The sequence below is a fragment of the Bos grunniens genome, chromosome 10, assembly GCF_055505025.1.
Source record: "Bos grunniens cultivar Pamir isolate PY7600 chromosome 10, Bosgru_T2T1.0, whole genome shotgun sequence".
Lineage (NCBI taxonomy): Eukaryota > Metazoa > Chordata > Mammalia > Artiodactyla > Bovidae > Bos > Bos grunniens.
Window position 1 is genome coordinate 59,801,108 of NC_141174.1, and position 27,964 is coordinate 59,829,071.

The window sequence follows — 27,964 nt, forward strand, 5'->3', positions numbered from 1 at the left end:
CATAGTTCATCAGGCACTCTATCAGATCTAGGCCCTTAAATCTATTTCTCACTTCCACTGTATAATCATAAGGGATTTGATTTAGGTCATACCTGAATGGTCTAGTGGTTTTCCCTACTTTCTTCAATTTAAGTCTGAATTTGGCAATAAGGAGTTCATGATCTGAGCCACAGTCAGCTCCTGGTCTTGTTTTTGCTGACTGTATAGAGCTTCTCCATCTTTGGCTGCAAAGAATATAATGAATCTGATTTCAGTGTTGACCATCTGGTGATGTCCATGTGTAGAGTCTTCTCTCGTGTTGTTGCAAGAGGGTGTTACAAGGTAATTTTTTATATTTTGCAAGTCAAAAGACCATGGGTAAAAACATTTTGATATATAAAGTGTCTGATTTTAATATATCACAATGCTGCATCTGTTTGCAAATAAATTAAGAATATATGTAGACAGCATATCAAAAAGCAGAGACATTACTTTGCCAACAAAGGTCTGTCTAGTCAAGGCTATGGTTTTTCCAGTAGTCATTTAAGGATGTGAGAGTTGGACTATAAAGAAAGCTGAGCACCGAAGAATTGATGCTTTTGAACTGTGGTGTTGGAGAAGACTCTTGAGAGTCCCTTGGTTGCAAAGAGATCCAACCAGTCCATCCTGAAGGAGATCAGTCCTGAATATTCATTGGAAGGACTGATGCTAAAGCTGAAACTCCAATACTTTGGCCACCTGATGCGAAGAGCTATCTCATTTGAAAGGACCCTGATGCTGGGAAAGATTGAGGGCAGGAGGAGAAGGGGACAACAGAAGATGAGATGGTTGGATGGCATCATTGACTCAAAGGACATGAGTTTGAGTAAACTCCAGGAGTTGGTGATGGACAGGGAGGCCTGGCGTGCTGTGGTTCATGCCGTCGCAAAGAATCGGACATGACTAAGCGACTGAACTGAATTGCTTTTGTCCTACCATAAAAATTGGTGCTAAATTCAGCTACTTTATCTCCTGCTGATACTTTTTTTTAACTGTGGTTTTTAAAAAAAAAAAACATAATAGTTTCCATTTTAAAAAATTACTTTGGGGCTGAAATGTTTTTCAAAATGAGACTGTACCATTTTTTTTCTTTTTCATGTTTTGGCTTGAAAAGCAGAAGGCTTATCTAGTTGTGATACCTTAAAAAAATTTTTTTTAAAGCATCTTTCAGGATCAAAAAAAACCCACTGTGGTAGCTTAAAGCATATTCCTGAGTTCAGGTCTCAATTATATGGATGATACGTGCTTTGGATTCTAAAAAAAGGATATGATTGCATATGTGAAAATGAAAGTAGAGTTTGGCATGTGAACCCTTTCAAGTTACCTGTGCAATTCAGAGTTCTCTTTGTGTCCTGTGTTTACCAAAAGAATGCTTATATGGATTCAAAGCATAACTTCATAAGAATGAGGTAATCTTTAAGGACACTAGTCTCTGTGCACTTGGGTCCTATGTGGAACTGGGCATTGCCCTACAGTCAGCTTTGCTATTAGATTTGATAGAGCTGTTTTGCCAAAGACCATTTAAAACAGAATTTCCGAACCTTTTTTTAAAATAAAAAACTCAAGAATATTGTTTTACTTTTATCTATATATACCTGTGCTCACTCACATTAGAAGACACTCAAAAAAGAAATCAGCTTGTTTTTTAAGGCTTAACTCTGTTAATTCTCTCTTAAGAACTGGGCCCCAGAAATAGGCATCCATCCATCAGGATTCCATAACCAACAGCAAAGGCTGTCCTGGGACAAGCTGGATCACCTGATAAATGAGGAACAACAGCTACTTTGGCAAGAGAATGAGAGAGTCCAAACCATGGTACAGAACACCAAACCGGAACTCATACACTCCCGGGAGAAGGTAACTTGAAGAGTTGCACGTGGTAGCCTAGGTTTGTAAGTCAATGTTTGATATGATGGCAGTGATTCTAGGGTATGGATTTGAGTATTCTGGTGTGGCAGGCTTATTTTAAGAATGTATAATTTATCATTTACTTGCAATATAATTTTATCATGATATGTTTGTATACTATTTTTTGTATAAGCAGTTCTATATTAAATCTGTGATTTTATAAATGGAAATGATGTAACCATACATTCCTCCCTCATTCAAATAGGCTAGCCACCAAGACTGGTAGTACAAAATGGCAAAACTAAACTCAAATCTTGTTGGTCTAACTCCTTGTAAGAGGAAAAGTTGCCCCTCTTTAAAGACTCAGCATTTCAAGGTTAAAATGATATTTAAAGATCATTTTTTCAGGGGATGTTTAAATGCTTTACCTCTGCTGAGCAGTCAAGCAATTATTTTTTTATTTATTTTTAATTGAAGGATAATTCCTTTACAATATTGTGTTGGTTTCTGCCATACATCAATATGAATGAGCAACTATTTTTAACCTATGCTTAAATAAATCTTTTGAGAAAGAACTCTTAGGAGTCGAAGATATTCACTAGAACTCCTACCCTGTGCCAGAAACTGCTATCACTAAAGTTGCAGTGTTAAACAAGACTAAACATGGTTGCTGTCTTCATGGAACTTAGCTGATGTAAATGCACTGTTCAGGTGTGAACAGTCCAATACAGACTCAGAGGAACTGTCACCCCCTTCACTCCTAAAAGTTATGCTCATGTCAGGCACACAGGTGCCTACAGATTACATCTGTTTGCTTGGTGGCCACATTGCTCTATTGACTCTTAGTGCTTTGGCTGAGCCAGAAGTCCCCTCTTCCCTGTCTGATGCTTAGTGTTGGATCAGGCTAAAAATAGATTAACCTAGAAAGGATCTTTTGAAATCCAAAAAAGTAAGCTTCAAAAATTGGCAGACTTGACTGGAAAAAGCTTTTTTAATACAACAAAACCCAAGCACTGAATAAAAACTTGCATTATGTTAGCTTTTTGTTTTTCCTGGCTGGGTGATTATATTAGCATTTCCTCCCCTTATACTGGTTCTTGTTAGGTCCGTCAGCTGGAATCCAACCTTCCTTCTCCTAAGCACCAAAAACATCTAAATTCATCAGGTACTGTGAAGCCCACAGAGCAGGAGAAGTTGAGCTTAAAGAGAGAATGTGAACAGTTTCAAAAGGAGCGATCTCCTACTAATAGGAAGGTGAGTTTTTGAGTTAATACCACGTGGCTATATGCTGACTCTGATGCATCCCTAAATGTATGTTTCTTCCCCCGAGTGCTTCCAAAGAAATGACTAATGGCCTATTTTGCTTCTTCCTTTTATCTGCACTTTTGTCATCTTGTCAAAGCAGTATCATAGTTCTTTTTGATTGAATGATCGCTAAAAAGGAGCAATTTAAGTTTTCATAAAGAAGATGGTTAATCATCTTCAAGGTATATAAACTTTTATAAGTTAGTAAAACATATATACCTGAATATTAGGAACATTTTAATTTGGTTAACTACTGCTGTATAATAAAAAGACAAAACATTCATGTCTCGGTTTCTGTAGGTCAGGAATTTGGAAGCAGCTTAATGGAATGATTTTGGCTCAGGGTCTTTCCTGAGGTTGCTGTCTAGATATTAGCTGAGGCTGCAATATCCGAAGGCTTCACTGGTGCTAGAGATCATCCACTTCCAGATTTACTCAGATAACGTGTTAGGAAGAGGCTTCTGTTCTTTGCTGGCTGATTGCCGGAGGCTCAGGTCCTCCCTACCTGGGCCTTTTCTCAGGATGTCGCAATGAGTGATACAAGAGAGAGATTCCAGAAGACCACGATGGAAACCGTAATATGTTTTATAAACCAATCTCAGAAGTCACACAACATCACTTCTGTATTCTATAAGTCACACAGACTAACTCAGGCATAGTAGGGGGAGGGGACCAGGCAAGGGTGTGACATAGAGATCACTGGGGACCTGCTTAGAGGCTGGCTACCACATGGTTAAACCTCTGTAACATGATTCCCTTTGCTTTGTATTCTTTGTTACATTAAGTTTGAGTTCTAGACCAGTGTTACTGTGGGAGTTCTTGGTATTTGTTTTCCTTTCTTTCTTTTTCTAAACTAAAACTCAAGAGTTTTCACTACAGGCACACCTTGGAGATATTCCGGGTTCAGTTCCAGACAACCACAATAAAGTGAGTCACACAAATTTTTTAGTTTCCCAGTGCAAATAAAATTATGGTTCCATAATTATGTCATTTAAAGTCTAGGTTATATTCAAGTAAACTTTTCAAAAAGATGTTGGGTTTCATCCAGCTGCTCACCAAGGGGAAAGTCAAATGATAGGTTTTAAAATAACAATGAATTTAAGTGTGCCTGGAAAGCATACACCCGAATTCCATTTAACAGTTCTTGCTACTCTTCTCAGCTCTTTTGATGGAGGCAAAGATCAGCATTCTAGAATTGTGTCGTATGTTTTCTACTTAGCAATATTCTGAATCCTTGAATGTCCTCTAACTCATTAGATTCTCATAAGATTCTGTACCAAAGAGAATTCCAAAAGTGGATCCTCATAAAACTTTCAAATTTCTTCTTTAAAATTGAGAAAAGAGTTAAATAAATCAGGTTTTGTGTACTCTGTTTTCAGACGTTTTTCCCTACTGCAGATCCATAGTAGATGATCATGAATTCAGTTTAGTGAAATACCAGCATTTCAAAAATTTTTATTATAGTTTCTTTACAATGTTGTGACAGCATCTTTAATAAAATATACTATAAAATATCAAAGTGCATGGCTTGTAGTAGGGATAAGTATTATTTCATGGAAGTTTTCTTTTAGTGATGTATACTTACAACTGATTATGCATGCATATGTACTTGTGGAGGGGTGTGGGTGTACTGGGTTGCAAGATAAAATGTATTTCCTACAGTGAGTGGCACTGAAGTTTGAAAGCTACCTGCCTTAGGACTCTGTTCTATGTGAGGAGTGGTGATTTAAGCTAGACTAAAATATAATCAAGGCACTGAATTATTTGTTGTTTTCCCTTGATGAATGAACTCAGCTTTCTTCCAAGAGTTGAGATTTCTGATTAGTGTAAATTTGTCAAAAAAAAGTAGAGAGATTCAGGTTGTTTTCTTTTTTTTAAGGGAGTTTTATGTTTTTCAACAGGTTAGTCAGATGAAATCCCTTGAACGAGAATTAGAAACAATTCATTTGGAAAATGAAGGCCTGAAAAAGAAACAAGTAAAACTGGATGAACAGCTAATGGAGGTAAATTTTTAAGGGAAATGACCTGACTGATCTGATCTGATGAAGAATATTTTAATCCATGAATGACCTATTTGTTGAGAGAGGCTAACATAGCATTAAATTCCTATTACGAAAACAGTGAAAATCTAAGTACATTGCCAGGCTGGACTCTTTGGTTTGTCTTACCAAGTTTGATAGATATTTTTGCTAATTACACAGCCAGAGAGATATATACTGCTTCACAGAAGAAGGAATAATAATAATAATGTTGACTATCCTAAAATGCAAGGATTTGTGCCTCAACAAATTCAAGTGGCAGGGACTCTGTCCAGTACTGACCAAGAGGCTCAGAGCTCTCTTGCCAATGCTGTGGTTTTAATAGTTTCCTGATACCTCCCCCAGTGTAGTGTTTTATAGATGTGACGTGCTCTGTTACAGCCTATTCGGTTAGGAAGTACATTCCGGGAGTTTAAGAGCATTAGCATTTAGACAGTTAATTTTCAAGTGTTGCCACTGTTCATTTCTACATTTGTAACTCAGCACTGCCTTGGAAGAGGTACATCTGTTAAATATGAAAGTGGATTTGTAAAACTTGTCAGCTTGGACATTGAGTTTCTAGTCTAATAGATTGCTTTCTGAACACTGAGTGCAATTATAAAGTTCTGGGTACATTTGAAAAGACCCTGATACTGGGAAAGATGGAAGGTGGGTGGAGGAGGGGACGACAGAGGATGAGATGGTTGGATGGCATCACCGACTCAATGAACATGAGTTTGAGTAAACTCCGGGAGTTGGTGATGGACAGGGAAGCTTGGCGTGCTGTAGTCCTTAGGGTCGCAAAGAGTCGGATACGACTGAGCAACTGAACTGAACTTTCATTTTTTAAAGCCCAACTCAGCTGTATTTTTGGAAACAAACAAGTGAGAAAGAAAAGAAAAGAAATTTAAATCAGCAAGAGTGTAATTATTATCCAAATAGATTGTAAATGTTGATATGTCAAATAAGGCATCTGAATAGTGTCTGGCTCATGAAGACACTTAATAAAGAAATGAATGAATGAAAAAAAAAAGCTCTGTGTATACAAATATTTTAAAGCCAGAATTATAGGAAGAGAGATATATAAATATTTTCTTTCATGAAGCTGGACACATGCAAAGGTAATTACATTTCAATAGATGCTTGGTTTTTAAATATGAAATATGGGCAAACATATCGCATTTACATTTAAATGACCACTAAGGTTTCTGTCAATTTTATGTTCTCTGATTTATCTACTAATAGGGAGATTAGTGAAACTATAAAGAATGAAATCCAAACCATATTTGCTTTTCCTTCTGCATATAATAAATGAATTTATTAAAACTCTGAGCTGCAGGCTGTGTTTAGATGTAGATATGCTTTTCTGATGAAATAATTATATACTCTAATGAATGAGATATCTGAAGCCACACATGACATGTCTAGTACCCAGCTGAAAAGTAACAGGGTGTACTTAATCACTGTTAGATCCTCTGCAAATGTCCTTCCAACAGGCTGAGTCTTCTCCCACCTGCTCTCTTTGGCCTCATATGCCCCCTTCTCTCCCAATCATACTTTACATGATTAGTCATCATAACCAATTTCCCCTCATTACTTTTCTCCCTGATCTAGTAGTAAATATTTGGTAATGGATGAGGGAAATTAAGTGTTCTTGGCACTGGAGCTGAAAAAAGAAAAAGCATGAATTTTTAACTGGAACACTGTAAAGAACACCTCATACACTATTCTAATGAAACTTCCATTGAAATAAGACTGAGCTGTGAACTCTGTGCAGACATATAATTCTTTAGCAGCTTTATTAAATGTAATTCACACACTGCACAATTCATTCATTTAAAGTGTCTAATTCAGCGGTTTGGGTATATGACATTGTGTTTTAAATTATACTAAGTGTGTGTGTGTGTGTATATATATATATAGAAATATATATATACATGAACGATTAAAATGGCAAATTTTGTTAAGTGGCATTCAGTGGCATTAATTACATTGTCACCATGTCACCACTACTTCTAAAACCTTTCATCACCCCAAACAGAAACTCTAAACATTAAGCAATAACTCTTCATTTCCCCTTCCCACTGGACCTATAAATTGGATTTTTATTTATGCTGTGATATCTAAAGATTAGGCCAAATTTGAGGATGTACAGTGGTTTTTCACACCATTTTTTTTGCCCAGCTTACCTGGGGATAGGTACATTCCTCTCACTCCAGCATGGATTCTTATCAGGTTTGGGGGAGGGGCAGTAGGCAGTCAGGGAGATAGTCCTACATCAGAATCTTTGGTATCAAGGAATTTAGGGAAAGCTTTCTAGGTGATTCTATCTGATGTATACACTCCCTTGGGGGAAGGAATTTTTTCTCACCCCTATATGATAGTTTAAAATCACTGATTAATATAACACATACCCTTGCTGCTGCTGCTGCTAAGTCACTTCAGTCGTGTCCGACTCTGTGCGACTCCATAGACGGCAGCTCACCAGGCTCCCCCGTCCCTGGGATTCTCCAGGCAAGAGCACTGGAGTGGGTTGCCATTTCCTTCTCCAATGCATGAAAGTGAAAAGTGAAAGGGAAGTCGCTCAGTCGTGTCTGACTCTTAGCGACCTCATGGACTGCAGCTTGCCAGGCTCCTCCGTCCATGGGATTTTCCAGGCAAGAGTACTGGAGTGGGGTGCCATTGCCTTCTCCGACACATACCCTTACCCCAGGGCAATTAAAGATCCCAAATTATTAGACAAGGAAATGGAAGAATTTGCCTCCCACTCCATGGTTTTTTCAACTATATGAGGCAATGTTCCATAAACAATTTGTTTTGAACACTTAAAAAGTTAAAGACTGTTAGCAGTTCTTATAGTTTGGTGTGTACCTCTGATAGCCAATAGTTCAGATACTTTAACAATAAAAATGTTTTATGGTTTATATCCTGCATCTCCACAAGGCAAGGTATTTAACATCAGGTCTATTCCATACTGCACTTGAAATCTTCTGAATTATTGTATTGGAATGAATTGAGGTAAAGAAGCAAGCTCATAAACCAACCAAATTACAATAGATGAGGAAGTGGCTACAAAATTAAGAGCTGTTTGACATTTTAATATCTGTAAAATTTATATACAGAGAAATGTAAATGTTAGTCAAATTAAGTTCCTACTGACTGGAGCATATGTGTTAAGGTATATAATATACCCTGTTTTATACTGTTCTTTCTCTTTATAACTCATATTTTCTTTCTCTAACTCCTGTAATTCTCTTTTGTTTTTATTTTATCTGTGGCTAACCTGTACCTAGAACTCTGTGGTTGGAACTAGCAGAGAAGGGTGCAGTTCTCTGCCTGAGATAGTGTGTGAAGGTAGAACATTCTCTTTCAATGAATTTCATAGCATGGAGACATCTCATTAAACCCCTTTTTCATGTAATCATTTCTACTACTATGACAGTTAATAAATACTTAAGAGCCAATATTCAATTTCATTTAACTCTGGAATACATCTGTTTACATTTCCATCAGGATTTTCCTCGGTATTTAAAGATGTAGTGAAGAAAATCATCCCACTGATACAAAATCAGGGGATCATAAAGTGGTGGGTTTTCTAAATCTATAACTAGCAATATTTCAAAATGGGTAATAACCCACCTCAGAAATTTAAATTTAAGGAAATGGATAGTGGCTCTGAAGTTTCATGATAACATTTAATTCTAGTTGTGTCTTAGAGGGCCTTTTTCCCTTCTCACATGCCTGGGGGTGCTTCCTTATGAGTTTAGTACTTGGTCATATTTGTTGCATGTCTTCCATTGAGCTCTGTGTCTGCTGAATGTGTCCACAGATGTGAAGTGGCATGCTTCACTGACCAAATGCAGTGCTTTCTTTCCCTTGCCTCACATTTGATTGGCATGTGATACACGTACCATTTCCTCATTGTCTTGAATAAATCCTTTCATTCCATGTACTTCGATTCCCAAATATTCTAGAATATCACCTATGTCCCAGAATTGCCTATCTGATAAACTAAGATAGATTAAAATAATTTGAGATGCAAGATGAGATTTTCAAAACAAATTGCTAACTTAGGAAAAAAGTAGTCATTGAACTGCTTTTAAGAATCTTTATGAATGGTAAGTGGCAAAACCCTAGAGCATAACCTCTTTCTGCCCTTTGCCTATTCCACCATTTTTTTTTTAAAGAGGGATAATTAAATGTTCTAGTGTGGGAAGAAAAGAGGAAAATCCAGACATATGTGCACCATGTGCCTCATGTTTAATTGTTGCTTAAGATTGAGAAGTACAGTGTAAGTCTAAAACTTTTAAGGCCTGCTTATTCATTAAATGTATTAAATGATTTTTTATTCTTACTTGGGATCATGTGCTGCCTGTTTTCAAGTTATCAGTAAGTCTGAGAGGCCATTAATATGAATCCATAGACTTCCTTTCTCTCTGCCTGCTACTTTCAAGGCAGCTCTGTGACTGAAGGCATGGTAGCTGACTAGGGCTTTTTGCTCTTATTGTCCAGATGCAGCACCTGAGGTCCACTGTGATGCTTAGCCCATCCCCTCATGCTTGGGAACTGCAACTGCTCCAGCAGCAAACCTGTCCAGTGGTTCCCAGGGAGCAGTTTCTGCAGCTTCAACGTCAGCTGCTGCAGGCAGAAAGGATAAACCAGTGCCTGCAGGAGGAACTTGAAAATAGGACTTCTGAAACCAACACACCACAGGTATGACGATCTTTTTCTAATAGTAAACGCAGATCACCTAATTCAATTTTACCTATTTGGAAGTTACACCAGTTCAAAGGTGGGGATGAAGAACCTCAATCTTTTGTCAGTTACACCTTACCTGTATTACAAATCCACAGAACTGCAGTGCTGTTTTGGCTTTGGTCTTGGTTTTTGTACTGCTACTTTTGAGCTCTCAGCTTCTAAGCTGGGTAATTAAGAGTTCTGGGTCTCATGCAAGTTGCTAAGCGATGATGAAGTGTCAGGCTCACTTGAGCATACTGTGCAATTGACCTAACATTCTTGTCTGATGCCAAAAATATTACAGAATTCAAGTGCAACTCTAGGATATGTATTACTAACAAAGCATCCTGCGTTTTCTTGTACTAGAGGGTGTGGCCTGCTGAGTTCCTTGGAATTCACAAATGGGGACTTTTCACAACTATTAAAGTAGAAAGTGTCATCAGTGACTTTTTTAAGTTGACAAAGTTCATTTAACTTATTTTTTAAATGATCTAGTTTGAAAAACTATTTTTAAGAAAATAAAGTTCTTCTTCCTCTTCCCTTTGAAGTAGCATTATCCCAGCTCACTACCAGACACAATCTTATATTACCTAAGTTTTCAAATAGTTAAATTTTCTTTTTAGTGCTTCATTCACAATCCTCTTCTTTCAGAAGTCTCTTAATTCTTCCTTAGAATTAGGAATAAAATTAAAAACACTCCTTAATTTGCAGAATTCTAGATTAGTTCCTTCTAGTTTGAATAACTCTTCTGTTTTCAAAATGTACCTTGCCTTTCAGGTGACATTTGACAAGGAATTTCCTAACTCTTTTCCTGTAATCTGGTCACAGTGGCTTTGCAAAGTCATATTAGCACCATTAATTATACATTGGAGCAATTTTGTTTTCTTTGCCTACTAGTATATATCTATGCTTTTGCATGATGTAGTTATCATCTATTCTTTCTAACAAGGGCTTAAAATCCATGTTTTTCGAAGCTTCCTACATTCAGTTTCCAAGTACTAAAAGTTAATTCCAGAAGTAAAATTGTGATGGTAGGTATTGGACAGATGCTTCATTATAGAAGTGAATCATAAAACTTGACCTCAGTTTTTAATAGACATTTTAAATCAAATGATCAAAGATCCTACTCATTACTCTCATATATACTACTTTAAACACATGCTCCTCCCAACCCACCTACCAGTGTTTAAAAGTAAAAAGTATCCCTTTACTTCAATTACTTGAGGATTAGATAGACAAAAACTGTTAAGACTTTTGTACTTAAAAAGAGAGAGAATTTCTCCAGCCAGATGGCAGAGTGGACTGCTTATTGCTCTCATGAGAAGGTGACAGCAGGCTCTCTTTGTTTCTGGTAACTGAGCTGACACCGATTTTAAGAATACAGAATGTTGTTAGAATCTGCATGTTGTCTCTGTGTGTGGAGTGATATGATTTCTTCTGCCTTGTGTTGCTTCGCTTGCATATGTAGTATTGATGTGTGCTTTTAAAAATTGTTTGCATTATAAACGTGTGAATTTAGATTCCCCCCAAAAGCATAATCTTGACATCAGGGTGAAGTGTACCACTTGCCTTCTTTCTCTAGGCCTTGCTACCGGAGCAGCGAGCAGTGCATGCAGATTCCTACAGAAGGATTGGGCACCTGTGAAAACTGGGCTGTTATTGATGGCATTTCTTACCATGGCAGATACTCAAATGCACACACCCACACACACCACGCAAATATAGACATAAGCTGAGAAATGTTTTGGAATCAAGTGCTCTTTTAAGTTTTATTATTAAGCCTTTGCAGTATTATGTTTCTTATTTATGTGAATCAAACTCACAAATTTCAGCTTGTTACACTTAATTATACCATTTAAAGAGTATGAATTTGAGATTCTTGAAAGGATGTGAATTTCGTGAATCAAATTCACAAATCTCAGCTTGTTACACTTAATTATTTATACTATCTAAAGAGTGTAGCTTTGAGATTCTTGATGTATTCTATATATTTTCTCATCCCATACATTGTAAATATTTTTAACAAAAGGTACTGCTTTTATATATGGAATTTGAAGAAAATCTGGATTATTTATACTGTTTTATATAAGATGTATAATACTTTTTTGACAGGAAAAAGGAAATTTTTGATGGACTAAAATAAATTTTAAATATATGACTGCTTTTGTTTTTCCTCTTTCCCCACTCTTTTGCCATGCCCCATGTTCTTTGAATTAATTATCCAGGTTTTTTGCTTTGTTTTGCTTTTTCTTTTTTTTAAGGCAAGTCGAAATCTGGCATTTTCCATTTATGTTTCAATTTTAAAAAGCCATTGTACCTTTTAAAATATAGGATTTTTAGATGCTCTTAGGACCTGGTTTCTTAAAAATTCTGCGTTAGTCTTTTCCCTACTACAGTTTTTATCTTTAAATTAGTTGCATGGCTTAGTTGTTTCTTTTATGTTTGAATAAATGCTATTGTTTAATACACAAACTGTTGGCTTTCACCTCACATTTGGTCATTCTTTGTGCTTTTTAAAGGACACTTTGGGGTATATTTTTAAGGACAGGTTATGCCATCAGCTACTAACACCTGAGTCTTGCTTAAACATTTGAAGAACCTTTTAATTTAAAGCTTTTAAAGAATCTGAAATTCTTTATGTGAACATTTTGGTAGACCGGGAGAAGGGGTAGTCAGTTGCACTCTAAATCTTGTTCTAGGTCCCTTTGCACTCCAAAACCCACACACACCTTAATCCATCACTGTTGTATAAGGAGAGGAGGAGAAGCCAGCGTCCTTTTTCTGCCCTATTGTTTCATCTAGGAGCTCTTTATGGGGAGAAAATTTTCAGTTTTAAATATGTTCTAATGATAAGTCCATCCTCCAATTCAGGTATTTGCTCCACATTGACAAGTCAAATTAGGAAACCAATAATTAGAAGAACTAGTGGGAAGAGGCTACTAGAAACACTAACACCCTCACAGTAACCAGCCATTTCAAAGATAAAAACAGACACACATACTGCAAGCTGACTGGAAATGTTAGGTGATCCTGAATAAACTCAGTTTTTATTCATTTTGTTGTTGAAAGTCCCACAGTATTGCAAAGACCCAAATCACAGATGAAAGGTTGATAACCATATTTTAATTTACTTTGGATACCTATTTTACTATAATAAGTACACATAGATCTTAAAGTATTGGTTTTAAGAATTTTGCTTTATCTCGGGGGAAGATGGTAGCACAGGTAAGAGTCTTTTTTTTATCTTTGATTTCTTTCTCTGATAGGGTTACCTTTCTAACCTGTGCAACCCATGCAGTGTTCAGAACTCCCATTTCATCAGAAATCCACCCTTGCTATTCAAAAGCAAACATTTGCTGTCCTTTCTCTAGGCATCTTATGGGGAAAATTAAATACTAGTGCTTTCTCATGGCATGATTTTCAAATAACAATACAATTTTTTTTCTTTTCCTTCAGGGAAACCAGGAATACCTGGTAACTGTCATGGAGGAACGAATGTTGGAAGTTGAACAGAAATTGAAACTGGTGAAAAGGCTTCTTCAGGAGAAAGTGAATCAGCTCAAAGAACAAGTGAGCTTCCCAGGTCATATCTGCCCACCCATCTCACCTTCTGCTTTAACTCCAGTTTTAAATTCCTTTATTGTTACTAACTTGCTAACTTTTATTGTCTAATAAAGGCAAACTCTATTATAAACTCCTAAATTAGAAGAATTTCTAAAGCATTTCTAATGAGGTTCAAGCCAAATTGAATTTTTATAGATTTTTTTTCCCCAAATAAACAGAAATTTTATGTTTGTAAAAAATGGGGGATAATAAATGTAACTTTAGCTTTTTTGTTTGCAACAACTACGACAACCTCAAAATCTAACATGTGGCTATAGCCAGACCCCAAAAGGCTCTGTTTTGAATAAAAATCTGGACTCTCAAATTCAGGACCACCAAGTAGGCTGATCCTTCTTTCCTGCTGGCAGCAGGTGTGGCCCGAGTGCTTATAAATTATTTGTGCATCCACTGAAGAGACATAAAAGAAAGACTACTTTCTAGGGAATGTTATAACCTCTCTGAAATCTGAGATTGAGACAAACTGTGGCAGGGGGTAGGAGGGTAGAAACTGCCCAGCCTGGATTTTTAGACATGTAGAATCTGAGAAGAATGGTGGACAGGAACTTTCCTGTGTCCTAAATCTTAGTACACAGAATGGAGAGAAAGAGAAAGTCCTGTTCTTACATTTATTGATTCAGTCCCTTAATCATTTATTCAACACATAGTCACTACATGCCAGGTTCTGTTCCAAGTACTAGAAATACTAGCAAAATCCCTGCCCATATGGAGTGTAGTTCACCTACATGGTACTAACCAGTTGGCAGTACTTCCAGTAGCAGTTCAAAAACAAAGAAAATGGGTAACATGGGGTGTGGACATCTACAAACACTTTGGCATTAACAGGACATCCTATTCTGGGAGAAGCAAAAGAAACTAGAGAGGGAAGAGTAGACAGTAGAGGGTCTTAGTGCTAAACCACAAGAGTTTGGATTTTGTTGTGTAGTGGATAAGAGTCACTGAAGTGTTTTTTAATAGAAGGGAAAGAGGAAAGGTTATACACTAAAACAGTTTAATAGAAAATAATGTTAGTTTTATGTTAAACCTGCCAGTCACCTAGGTCCTGGGCTTCCGTGTGATAGTCTTTAGCATTGCTGTTTGAAATGATATTATGTAAATTAGCCATGCCTTAAGTTTTCTTTATTACCTTAAACCTTCATACTTGTGGATGCATTGACTGAAACTGGGTGTAAAATGAGGAGTTAAAGGTATAATAAGGGAAAGGGGATTGGAAGATATTAACTAAGGAGACCAAAGATCAAATTATCCTATTCTGCTGAAGAGTGTTCCCACCCTAACCAAGACTATATATTTTAACCATAAAGATTAGAATATCTCTTCTAGACAAGGTTTTATTTTAAAAGGAAGTAACTGCTGAATCTTTGTGTTACAATGCTGCTAAGTCACTTCAGTCGTGTCCGACTCTGTGTGACCCCATAGACGTCAGCCCACCAGGCTCCCCCGTCCCTGGGTTCCTCCAGGCAAGAACACTGGAGTGGGTTGCCATTTCCCTCTCCAATGCATGAAAGTGAAAAGTGAAAGTGAAGTCGCTCAGTCGTGCCTGACTCTTAGCGACCCCATGGACTGCAGCCCACCAGGCTCCTCCATCCATGGGATTTTCCAGACAAGAGTACTGGAGTGGGGTGCCATTGCCTTCTCCATGTGTTATAATACATGAGCTACATTTTAAAATAATCAGTAGGTTGTATGTAGTTATGAACGGGAGACAAGCATGTATTGTTAATAACAGGTAAACAGTTCACAGCCTCAGAAATTTAAATTATAAAAGTATTGTGATATTTTTAGAGAATGAATAAAGAAATAATACCTAGGCTTAAAAATACCTTCACGTTTGAGCCCTCAAATATCAATTTGTTCTTTTATTAGTGATTTCTACAAACAAATTATGCAAAGAAACAGCCTGGAATAAGTGGATTTGTTTTACCTGTATACCTGGTACCAGGTCTGATATTAAAGCTGTATTGTAAAATAAAAGAATATAACTGATAGAAGCCATTTGCCTTTATAAACAACTGTCCTTATGTCAGATCTTTTAAAAGAATAACAGAAATGGAGTCAAGATGTTTCTGGTTCTGTTTCCAGCTCTGCAAGAATACTAAAGCAGATGCAATAGTGAAGGATTTGTATGTGGAAAATGCCCAGTTGTTGAAAGCTCTGGAAATGACTGAACAGCGACAAAAAACAGCAGAGAAGAAAAATTACCTCCTAGAGGAGAAGATTGCCAGCCTCAGTAATATAGTCAGGAATCTGACACCAGCACCACTGACTTCTACACCTCCCTTGAGGTCATAGCCAAGCCAAAGGATGAACAATTGTGCACTTTACTGAAATGGATGGGACATTTCAGATGTTCTCTCAACTGTTGTTGTTGTTGTTTTCTTAGAAACCTTTAGTGGCTTAAAGTTAAGCCTAACCTAAAACTTCCAGGAACAGAATTAAAGTCTCTATTCACTGTAATTAGTTTTTATAAATAGACTGTAATGGAAATTGCAAACAAATATTTATTTCACTGAACTATTCCCAAGCTTTGAATTTTTAAAAAATATTTTAATAACCATCAAGAAGGTGATATGAAAACAATTCAAGAATTTTAAAACCCCAGTTTTGAATGAGTTTTTGAAAATTACTATTATGTATAAATTACTATTATGTATACGTTATTATATAAATTGCAGATTTTTAAAAATTGAGATATTATTAATTGATTGTTTTGATCTTTATTTTAAAACCAAATGTATGTCTTCTCATACACTTAAATATGGAAGAGTCATTCTGTTTCTAGTAGTTTGGATTTTTTAATTGTTAGACTTTCTGTTTGGTAACAGAAACTAGAGTCAATAACCACTGAGGTCAGAAAAGGCAGAATTCATAGAACTCTACCTTCTAATACCTATGACAGTATTACCACTCTTAATGTATTACAGATATAAAACTCATTTACTCAACTGCACTGTAAACTAATGTTAAAACTTTACTTTCTTTAAACAATCTTTTTTTTTCCTTCTTAGAAGTTTCTTTGGGAGTTTGTCTTCTAAGAAATGGATAAAGCCACATTCTTAAAGCATTTGAACTATAGGGTAAGCACTGAACAAACTGCTTTGGAGTAAACAGCTAATCCTAAAAGAGAGGAAGCAAACCATGTGGATTTTTCTCTCTTTAAGGTCTTGGAGTTGGTGAACTTATATTTGGGGTTTCATCAAAAACTCAGGGAACAACACTTTAAGTCATCTTCCTGAAATACTGTAGGGCTCTTTAAAAATTTGAAATGTATAAAATACGTGACTATTTATTTGTTGTATATTTAGAGCCATAATGGGATTTTTATTTCTACATTTTTAATGAATTTAATTTTCTGCGGAAAGGGCCTTGCTTTTAGAGTTAAAAACCTTTTAACTTATGGAAGAGTTGTTATTTGCTTGTTTGTTTAATGTGGGTCAAAATCTCCATGCTTCCTATTCCTCTGTACCTTGAATCTGATCATAGAATTTCATACTGTAATAAGAACTGGCATGCCATCTGAGGTAAAGGAGCGCCAAATAGAATTTTCCAATCAGTCTCAAGACTAGAACATTATAGCACAGTAAACGTTCTGAGTAACTTTTTTCCCCAGGTAAAATCCCGGCTTCTAGCCAGGAATTGGTTGGTAAAGAACTTACTGTGTGTGGGACGCAAACAGAGCTTATCACAGCCACCTATTTGTTTTTGTGGAAGAGTAATTAGATCACAAAAATTTACTCTGCTGTATTAGAGGAAAGTCAAGTCCATCAATTTTTTATAAGAGGTATCACAGCAAAATCAAACACTACCTTATGGGCAGGAACAAAACATGAAGCAAACTGCTAAAGAAAGCTCTATTATCAGAAATCCCTGATTTCCCCCGGAAAAGAATTAATTTTAATCCCTCCCTATAGTTATATTTAAAAACATTTGATATCTGCTGTCATACCTTCCATAATCATTTTTCTCCAGTGCACACATTACTAGTAAACTCAACTACTTGTATGGCATTGACTAACACTTAAAAACTGTGGATAGGCCTAGGTTAAGATCGTAAATAAACTAAGATCGTAAATAAAAAAACACCTGTGGTGTTTTTATGTGATATGCTTTAAGTTATTCAAGGCTTTTGCCATCAGAACTGAAAACCAAGCATATTTCTCAAATAGATGGCTTACCATATGATCACATATGTTGTATTTTTATCTTTATTTTTTACATTATGAAAAGTGTAGGTTAATTTGTTTATTTCTTATAAGTCTGTATTTATGTGTATATAAAGTGCTGTACAATGCGTGTAAATATGACTTCTGGAAAGTTTGACTACATTTAGAATCCCTTTATCTAAAATCAAAACGCTGCTCAAATGAAAGTTAATTTAATATCTAGGTGCTTACTTTTTGTTTTACTGAACTTAAAAGACTGGAAAAAAGATCAACACAAGAAATAGAGTTACCTTAAATTTATATATTTGTGCAGCAGATTATTTTTGTAGACTAGAGTGGGAATTTAACTGGCAATTTATAATATAGCTTACAGCTTTTAAAAGAATTTAAAGAAATTAAATTTAAACTATTAAATATTTAGATTTTGCTTTCAGACTTTATAATAGAACTCCTTAAAATCATGTTATATATTTTATAGTCATTTAATTCCTAGTTTATTAAAAGTACTGGTTGTTAAATTCATTTGATTTCTTAAGAACAGTTATTTTAATTAGTTTTAGAAGATAAGATCTTCATTTCAAGGAAGGAGAATCAAGTTTGCCATTATAATAATGTTACCCTTAGAAAGGGGAAATGTGAATAATAAAATCTACATTGTTCTATTTTGCTTTCTTCTGCTTTTTAGAAGCCTGAACTCTTAAGCTCAAATTTGTAAGGGGAGAAAAGTAGATGGGGAGGGTAGAACCAACCACAGTATTTATTTTTCTAAAACTTAATAAACCCAGATTTTTAAAAACTATTGTAAATGTGAATTCTTCCCAGATGCTTCAAATGCATTGTTTATATATTTAACCTTAAACATATGTAGATCACAAAGTCATAGGCTTTCAAGGTATAGGAGGAGTTCTTACAGGTCTAGCATTTTGATAATGTACCAATACCCAGAGTAGGTATTATGATGAGGAACTTTTGGTTTTTTAAGAATGAGTAAAACTTCAATGTGTGAAAATGAATTTTTTATTTTTGTGATTTCTTTTTTTCTGAGTGAAGGAAAAGAGAAATGTGTTGCTATTGTCAGAATCTTAAAGATATTCCCACTCAAGGTAAGGCTAAGTGCTTTGTGATAGTATTAAACAAGTCTTGTTTTGAACGGATTACCAAGTGACTAACTGAAATGGTATAAATTATGCAAGCAATGCCAAAACTAAGTCAAAACCTAATAGCCAAAGCATTCCTTACTTAAAAGTTATTAATTATATCATGTTTGGACCTATTTGAACATCTCAGCCCTGTAAAACATTTTTGGTTTTATGACATATGGATAGCAGTTTAACAATAAATCTATCCCAAGTCAGCTTTTTGTTTCTCAGATTTTTTTTGAATGATATACATTAAATCTGTTCTTATTGGAAGACATTATCACAGCATGATTGAAAGGAACATTAGTTTTGTAAAGGAAAACCTGAATTCATCTATAGCCATCGCTAGAATTCTTTGCATGTAAAGATAAATATGTGTATGTTTATATTGACTTGGTATATTTCATCTTAGCCATTCTATCCTAGAATTATTTTACCATGAGCTTAAAATGTAAATAAATAATTTTGCAAATATGGCCCTTGTTTTCTATACACCATGAACTTTTGTAAACAGTTTCGTATGTTTATCATCGGTTTTTAGAGTGAAAGCATCCAAACATTGCACTAAACACATTTTACAAATGCAGAATCTCTGGAGCTCCCACTCCAGACCTACTGACTCAGAGCCTGCATTTAAACCCCCCCGCCGCCCCGAGTCTCAGAATAATTTGTATGTGATCTAGAGCACTGCTTCTCCATTTCTGTCACAGAATCAACGACCATCACACCAGCCAGTTTGAGATCCCTGTGGTGCTTCATAATTTACTTCTAAAATCCTGACAACCTCGGGTGAGGCCCTACTTGAGATTTTGGTTGCTTCAGGCATGCCTTTATTTCACTTGGCCATATTTACGGGTGATTCATAATTTTCAGTTATTTGCCACTACTGGAAAAAAAAATTGACCTAAAAGCACATTAAGTTAATAATACTGAGTACTGAAATATAGAATGGAAATATTGGCCAAATGAGACCTCACAAGCCATGTTTTATTTATGAAGCTTTTATACCAATCTCACACTGCCTTTATGTTACAGGAACTATTATTAACCCCATTTTACAGGTGAAAAAACTGAAAATTAGCAAAGTTATGACTTACTCAAGGCCACACAGCCAGCTCAGTAAGGAACTCAGGACTCACTAGGCAGGTTTGTCTGTTCTAGTATTTTGCAGTGTAACAGGTATCCATTTCTCCTTCTGGCAAACAACATTTAATTGGTTCAATTAATTGGTATAATTAACAAACCTACCATGCACACTACTCTCTAAAGAAAAACATAAAAATTATTGATTTTCTGTTTATAAACTGGGGTAGTGTAGTGAAATTTATACACACACAAAATAAATAGAAAAAATTAGATCAGTATGAGAAAACAATCCAGTTTTCTTGATGGACTCAGTGCTACAGGCACCAGGATAAGCAAGATTAGTGTCCTCAGGTATTTTAACACAGAAAATGGGGGAAGTTCTTAACCTAGCATTAAATATAACTGTACTTCATTGTTTTGTAGTCTCTTTTATTCATGTTGCATTGAAAAGTCTTACTTTTCTAATATATACCTAATACACATTTTCCCATAATAATGATTGAATTTTGTCCCAAAGACCAATAGTTACTACAAGTCAAAAAAGTGTTTATTCTTTGTTTCGTTTTGCCTCATTTGCAATCAGGAAACATGACTAATTTTGAAAAATGGACATATTAAAAAATTAAAACTTCAAGAAAGGAACTATAAACTGAATCAGTGAAATAAAGAATAGGTAACAGTGTAAAAATAGAACAGGATACCCTTATGTTAAAATAATATTTAATTCTGAGAAATGATGACATGAGATGTACTTTATTAGCTAAGGCAAAGCAAACACTCTGAATAGTCCTTACAGCCCAGATGAACGTTTACCAATCATTTTTCTTTCCTGTTTGAGTATCTGTCTTTAAGATCTCAAGCAATAAATATATTAGAATATAGATAGAAGATTATAAAATAGTATTGTATCAGTGTTGATTTACTGAAGTTTATAAGTACTGTGTTTATGTAACAGTATATTCTAAGGAAGTACACACTGAAGTATTTAGGTATAACCATAATGTATGCAAATTATTCTCAAATCATTCATAACAAAATTACATAGAAACAAATCAAGGAAGCAAAATGTTTTTTGAACATAGGTAATGGGTATGAAAGCATTATTTGCATTATTCTTGCAATCTTAAGTTTGAAATTATTTCCAAATAAAATTTGGAAATGTTATCTATAACATTTAAAGTGTTACAGATAGAAATGTTATCTATAACATTTAAAATGCTATAGAAATTTATGAAGTGTGGTACTAGGCACTTTACCTTCCTTACTCATAGCAGCTCTGAAGAGTAGATGATATTATAATGGTACAGAAGAGGAAACTGATTTGAAACCATCCATAGCAGCCTGTCCACATGTCTGGGGTCCTGAATGTTCATTGGAAGGACTGATGTTGAAGCTGAAACTCCAATACTTTGTCTACCTGATGTGAAGAGCTGACTCATTTGAAAAGACCCTGATGCTGGGAAACACTGAAGGCAGGAGGAGAAAGGGATGACAGAGGATGATGAGATGGTTGGATGGCATCACCAACTCAATGGACATGAGTTTGAGTAAACTCCAGGAGTTGGTGATGGACAGGGAGGCCTGGCATGCTGCAGTCCATGGGGTCGCAAAGAGTCAGACACGACTGAGCGACTGAACTGAACTGATGAAAAGTTCGGCATAATCAGATACTTTTCTACTTCCCTGGGCACATAGAAAATGGGGAAACAGGCAGTTGGGCAGACATAAAAGCCAAAAGGGAGCATTAAGAGGGCCTATAAGGTACAGGAGGGGCTGTTGAGCAAATGAATCCCCCACACACACCCACACAAATGACCATCATGAAACAACACATAAAGGTCCAGTGGAGGCTCAGGATCTCTAGTATACAGTGCCCCCTCCTCTATCTCTACACCTAATAGAGCTACACAAGTATTTTTCCTGAGGTGAAAGACACTTTGTCTTTTACTCTCTCTCTCTCTCTTCTCTTGCTACCTTGCTGCTGCTGCTAAGTCACTTCAGTCGTGTCCGACTCTGTGCGACCCCATAGACGGCAGCCCACCAGGCTCCCCTGTCCCTGGGATTCTCCAGGCAAGAACACTGGAGTGGGTTGCCATTTCCTTCTCCAATGCATGAAAGTGAAAAGTGAAAGGGAAGTCGCTCAGTCGCGTCCGACTCTTAGCGACCCCATGGACTGCAGCCTACCAGGCTCCACCATCCATGGGATTTTCCAGGCAAGAGTACTGGAGTGGGGTACCATTGTCTTCTCTGCTTGCTACCTTCAGAGATCAGATCAGTCGCTCAGTCGTGTCCGACTCTTTGCGACCCCATGAATCGCAGCACGCCAGGCCTCCCTGTCCATCACCAACTCCCGGAGGTCACGCAGACTCACATCCATCGAGTCAGTGATGCCATCCAGCCATCTCATCCTCTGTCGTCCCCTTCTCCTCTTGCCCCCAATCCCTCCCAGCATCAGAGTCTTTTCCAATGAGTCAACTCTTTGCATGAGGTGGCCAAAGTACTGGAGTTTCAGCTTCAGCATCAGTCCTTCCAAAGAAATCCCAGGGCTGATCTCCTTCAGAATGGACTAGTTGGATCTTGCAGTCCAAGGGACTCTCAAGAGTCTTCTCCAACACCACAGTTCAAAAGCATCAATTCTTCGGCACTCAGCCTTCTTCACAGTCCAACTCTCACATCCATACATGACCACAGGAAAAACCATAGCCTTGACTAGACGAACCTTTGTTGGCAAAGTAATGTCTCTGCTTTTGAATATGCTATCTAGGTTGGTCATAATAAGTGTCTTTTAATTTCATGGCTGCAGTCACCATCTGCAGTGATTTTGGAGCCCAGAAAAATAAAGTCTGACACTGTTTCCACTGTTCCCCCATCTATTTCCCATGAAGTGGTGCTTGCTACCTTAGGAAGAATTTAACTCAAAGAAACAGAAACCTGCTCTGGCTAGTCTTAAGTGAAAGGGGATTTACTGTAAGGAATACTACTCAGTTCATGGAACCAAAGGGCAGGAAATAAAGACTTCATGAGGCATTAAAACAAAGACTTTAATGCTCTTCCTTACCTTCCTCCTCCTCTATCCCTATTTCTCATCACTTGGCCTTTTGTTTTTGCTTCTCTGTACCTGTTTATTAAGGCTAGTGGGGTGGGGTTGTTGTTTGTTTCTCCTGCTTTATCTGACTTTCCTGTTTAAGTGCCAGAGTCCAACAATTACTTCCAAGTCACAATTCCAAAATTTTAAGGAATCTGACCAGGCAGTCTTTCCATAATCCAATCAACTATGGCCATTAAGGGTCAGAGTCTTAGGGGTACAAGCTTCAGAGGCCACCACATCACAGGGAATACTCTCACAGATAAGGGGTTAGAGCAGTTAGGGAAATCTAAACTTAAGATGTGTAGACAGTGGGTATAAAAATGACTTTAAAAGGTAGAGCCTCAAAGATAGATTTCCCTGTTTACTCACATTTTTTATGGAAGTATAATGGCTAGTCAAAGAGAAGCACCATCTTAAAATGCCTCCTGGTGACAAATGTCATAATTGCTCATGTTATCCAATCTTTTGTTCTTATCCCCTTTCCCTAATCCTTTGTCCTGATTACTACATATTCTCTAGATATCACATATGGAGCTTCATCAAGATGTTCATCCAAGTCACAGAGGGTATAATAAATGTCACCTATCATATACTACTTACGTCACACAATTCTGCAATATCTTATTTCAAATATTACCAGAGAAAGCAGAAGTTAGATGTCTTTTAAAAAATATAATTAGAGGAAATTTGAATTTTGTATTAAGACCATGCATAAAAGAAATTATATGAATTTTTTCAAGATACCTTCCCTTACTCTTGAAGAATGGGATAGGGGCCCTTCCTATGTGCTCACATGAGCACCCTGTGCATTCCCAGGTAAAGCAGATACCACTCCATGTAACGGCCTGCTGACTTGTCTGATCTCCATTAGACTTAGATCTTTTAAAACAGTAACTGCTGTCTTAGTCACAATGCTGTTCCCAGTTCTCAGCTCAATGCTGGAAACAAACTGGTGGTCAGTATTCATTATACAGATGGAAGAGTGAACATTTTTATTTTGAGAATGTCATCCTGTATGGTTTTTCCAGTAGTCATGTATGGATGTGACAGTGCAATTATAAAGAAAGCTGAGTGCCAAAGAATTGATGCTTTTGAACTGTGGTGTTCGAGAAGACTCTTGAGAGTCCCTTGGACTGCAAGGAGATCCAACCAGTCCATCCTAAAGGAAATCAGTCCTGAATATTCATTTTAAGGACTGATGCTGAAGCTGAAACTCCAGTGCTTTGGCCACCTGATGCAAAGAACTGATTCATTGGAAAAGACCCTGATGCTGGGAAAGATTGAAGGTGGGAGAAGGGGACGACAGAGGATGAGATGGTTGGATGGCATCACCGACACAATAGACATGAATTTGAGCAAGCTCTGGGAGTTGGTGATGGGAAGCCTGGCATGCTGCAGTCCATGGGGTTGCAAAGAGTCAGACATGACTAAGCAACTGAATTGAACTGACTGAGTGGCACTTACAGGAGAGTATAGATGCTAATTGTTTTATGTATATGATTTAATAATAGTATTTATTATTTTTAAAGGATCAAAAAATTTTAAATGTATTAGCGAGAAGTTTAAGAAATTTTTCCAATTAATTTAAAGGAAAAATCATCTTTCAGTGTGATAGAAATTAAGTTGAAAGAGTACGTTTCCCTTTTGGGCTCATAGATCACAGTTTAATAACTCTGACAATAAGTAGTACAAGCCCATGACATTTACTCAGATTAGTGGCTTGTAACAACTGTAACAAGTTAAATATCAGCTTTTTTAAAGAAAAAGGACAAAATTTGAATGGCTTTTTTTTTTTTTTTTGGTATAGGTGCTTGGCTTATGTTATCTCACATACCTTGCAATGTTTAGTTTTTGCTACTCAATAAATTCCAACATTATCATTTTTCTGCTAGATGCAAAAACTGGAAAGTTGGTTCATTTTCTGACTTCATGAAGTAGGGTTAGCTTCCAGGTTTGTGTCTGGATAGTTAAATATCTTCCTACAACAAAATATCACCACCTGCTTAGATCTAATAATCCCATGATACAAGAAGACTAAGCCACTTCCAACCTGCTCTTTATTTCTAGTCTCCTCATGATACATGTTGGAGAAGGAAATGGCAACCCACTCCAGTGTTCTTGCCTGGAGAATCCCAGGGACGGGGGAGCCTGGTGGGCTGCCGTCTATGGGGTCGCACAGAGTCGGACACAACTGAAGCGACTTAGCAGCAGCATGATACATGTAGATAGAAGAAGACAGGGCAAGGACCAGAGCCACTTCAGAACAATCTATTAAAATTTTCTTCCAAAATAATAAGTAACTTTGCATCTTTCTGAATTCAAAGATGATATGCGTGTGAGCTAAGTTGCTTTAGTCGTGTCTGACTCTGTGAGACCCTAATGGACTGTGGTCCACCAGGCCCCTCTGTCCATGGGATTCTCCAGGCAAGAATACTTGAATGGGTTGCCATGCCCTCCTCCAGGGGATCTTCCTGACCCAGGAATCAAACCTGCATCTCATATGTCTCCTGCAATGGCAGATGGGTTCTTTACCACTAGGATCACCTGGGAAGCACTCGAGGATATACATGCTTTAGAAGAATATTCAAGCATTTGAAAAGAGCACTATAAAAAAAGGGAAAGATTACCCCAAATTCTGCCACTCAATGGTAGCCACTGTTAATATTTTGGTGAACTCTCTTGCAGACAATTTTATGTTTACAGTGTTTACAGATATAATACATGCCTACATTTAAACTTATACAATTTTACATAAATGATACCACACATATATATGTGTATACACACTTATAGACACAAATATACATATGATTTCTTCCACAACGGTTTTCCCCACTTATGTAAAAAATGTCACATTATTTGCCTTAAGTAGTGTAAAACTGGCTTCAAGTTCCTCACTCTGATGTCAGTGATAGGGCATAATTGAATGGCCCTACTCCTCTTTAAGAATGCATAAGACTACCATCTCCTGACTTTTAAACTACCATCCTTCTCTACCCTTGTTTATTGAAGAGTTTAGCACCTGTGTCACTGTCTTCAACAAATATTCCTATCATTTTACTTATTTATTATTGCCTGTGCTTGGTCTTCGTTGCTGTGCGAGGGTTTTCCTTATTTGTGAAGTGTGGGGGCTACTCGTGCAGTGCACAAGCTTCTCATTGCAGTGACTTCTCCTGTTGTGGAGCACAGACTATAGGGCGTGTGGGCCTCAGTAGTTGTGGTTCCCAGACTCTGGAGCACAGGCTCAATATCTGTGGCACATAGTTGTTCCACACATGTGGGATCTTCCCAGACCAGGGATTGAACCCATGTCTCCTGCATTGGTGGGCAGATTCTTTACCACTGAGCAACGAGGAGAGCCCCTCCTATCATTCTTGGTGACTTCAATTTCCATATAAATGACAAGAACAGAGGAAGTAAAGAGCTTAGGCCATAAATAAGTTGGACTGTGAAATGGAGGAAGGAGAATAGGTGGTAGAGGGAAATACGGCCTAGAGAAAAAGACTTGTTTTTCAGATAGGAAATGCCTGAATTTAAATGCTGTGAGAAGATGCCAGTAGAAAAGAAAGGAATAACAGAAACAATGGTCATGATAAAGAGAAAAAGATAAGAAAATTGGGGATGTGTCTAAGGTAGAGGTTTAACAAGGAACATGGAGTCTAAGCTAGGTAAAGAGGTCAGTGAGGACAGAAGTTAGATGTGAGTAAGTAGTTGATATACAGAGGCCCAACTGTAAAGGTGGTGATCATCTACAGATTTTGGTATCAGAGTCGGAAGTGTTGTGTCCTAGAACTAATATCCCATGGAAACTGAGCGATGGCTGTATATTGAGACATGACAGAGCCAGTGTTTGGGAGTACAGACTTGAAATAGGGAGTTTGAGGCTCTGAAAGTCCAAGATTTGGAACTGTTTTCTTGTCAGATGCCTGTCCCCATCATTTCATCAAATCTGCCTGCCAATGCCACCGTGAATCTTTTAAAGTTGCCCTATTCCACACAGCCTCCAAAAGTTGTCCTAAAAGAATAAAACTGTATGTCACATATATGCTTAAAATCTTTCAGTGGCTCCCCATGCCCTCAAGCTTAATCTTTGATCTTTAACATGACTTAGGACAGATTATCCAGACAGAAAATCAATAATACAGGGCTTCCCCAGTGGTTCAGTGGTGGGGAATCCACTACCAATGCAGGAGACATAAGTTCAATCCTTGGTATAGGAGGATCCCATATGCAGAGCAGCTGGGCCGATGTGCCACAACTACTGAACCTGTGCACTAGAGCCCAGGAACCTCAACTACTGGGTCATTGTGCCACAACTACTGTGGTCATATGCTCCACAACACAGTGAGAAACCTGCTCACTGCAATAAGAGAGTAGTCCCCACTTGCCACAACTAGAGAAAAGCCTGCACAGCAATGAAGACCCAGTGCAGCCAATAAATAAATAAGGAAGTACAGGCCTTACATGACACATTAGACAAAATGGACTCAATTGATATTTATAGAGCATTCTATCCAAAAGGAGTAGAATACATATTCAAGTGCACATGAAACACTCTCCAAGATTGATCATATGCTGGGCCACAAAGTGAGCCTTAGTAAACTTAAGAAACTTGAAATAATATCAACCATTTCTTCTGACCACAAACCAAAGTAGTCAGAAATCAACTACAAAGAAAAAAAATGTAAAAAAACAAAGAAACCAAGCATGTGTTGGATAAATAATATGCTAGTAAACAACCAGTGGGTCACTGAAGAAATGGAAATCAAAAATACCTAGACACATGGAAATGAAAGTGTGATGATCCGAAGCCTATGGGACACAACAAAAGCAGTTCCAAGAGGGAAGTTCATAACAATACAAGCTTACCTCAGGAAATAAGTAAAACCTCAAACAACCATACCTTACAAATAAATCAACTAGAGAAAGAACAAACAAAAC

At 37.0% G+C, this 27,964-nt stretch overlaps 1 protein-coding gene across 29 annotated transcripts in view; it reads left to right on the top strand.

Moving 5' to 3' along the window:
• The window catches only part of NIN (ninein), a 113,924-nt gene extending 94,601 nt beyond the window's left edge, over positions 1-19,323 (top strand). For 11 of the 29 annotated variants that reach the window (XM_086321562.1, XM_086321569.1, XM_086321580.1 and 8 more), the window contains 7 exons: positions 1,696-1,875; positions 2,971-3,120; positions 4,051-4,098; positions 5,073-5,174; positions 9,702-9,902; positions 13,383-13,496; positions 15,630-19,323. In XM_086321562.1, the coding sequence (XP_086177688.1) occupies positions 1,696-1,875; positions 2,971-3,120; positions 4,051-4,098; positions 5,073-5,174; positions 9,702-9,902; positions 13,383-13,496; positions 15,630-15,839 (1,005 nt within the window). In that variant the 3' untranslated portion in view covers positions 15,840-19,323. Of the gene's footprint in view, positions 1-1,695; positions 1,876-2,970; positions 3,121-4,050; positions 4,099-5,072; positions 5,175-8,482; positions 8,544-9,701; positions 9,903-11,508; positions 12,085-13,382; positions 13,497-15,629 lie in introns of those variants that run through there. The other 18 variants (XR_015134776.1, XM_086321565.1, XM_086321570.1 and 15 more) reach the window with 7 other exon arrangements.
• The last annotated feature ends 8,641 nt before the right edge of the window (positions 19,324-27,964 follow it).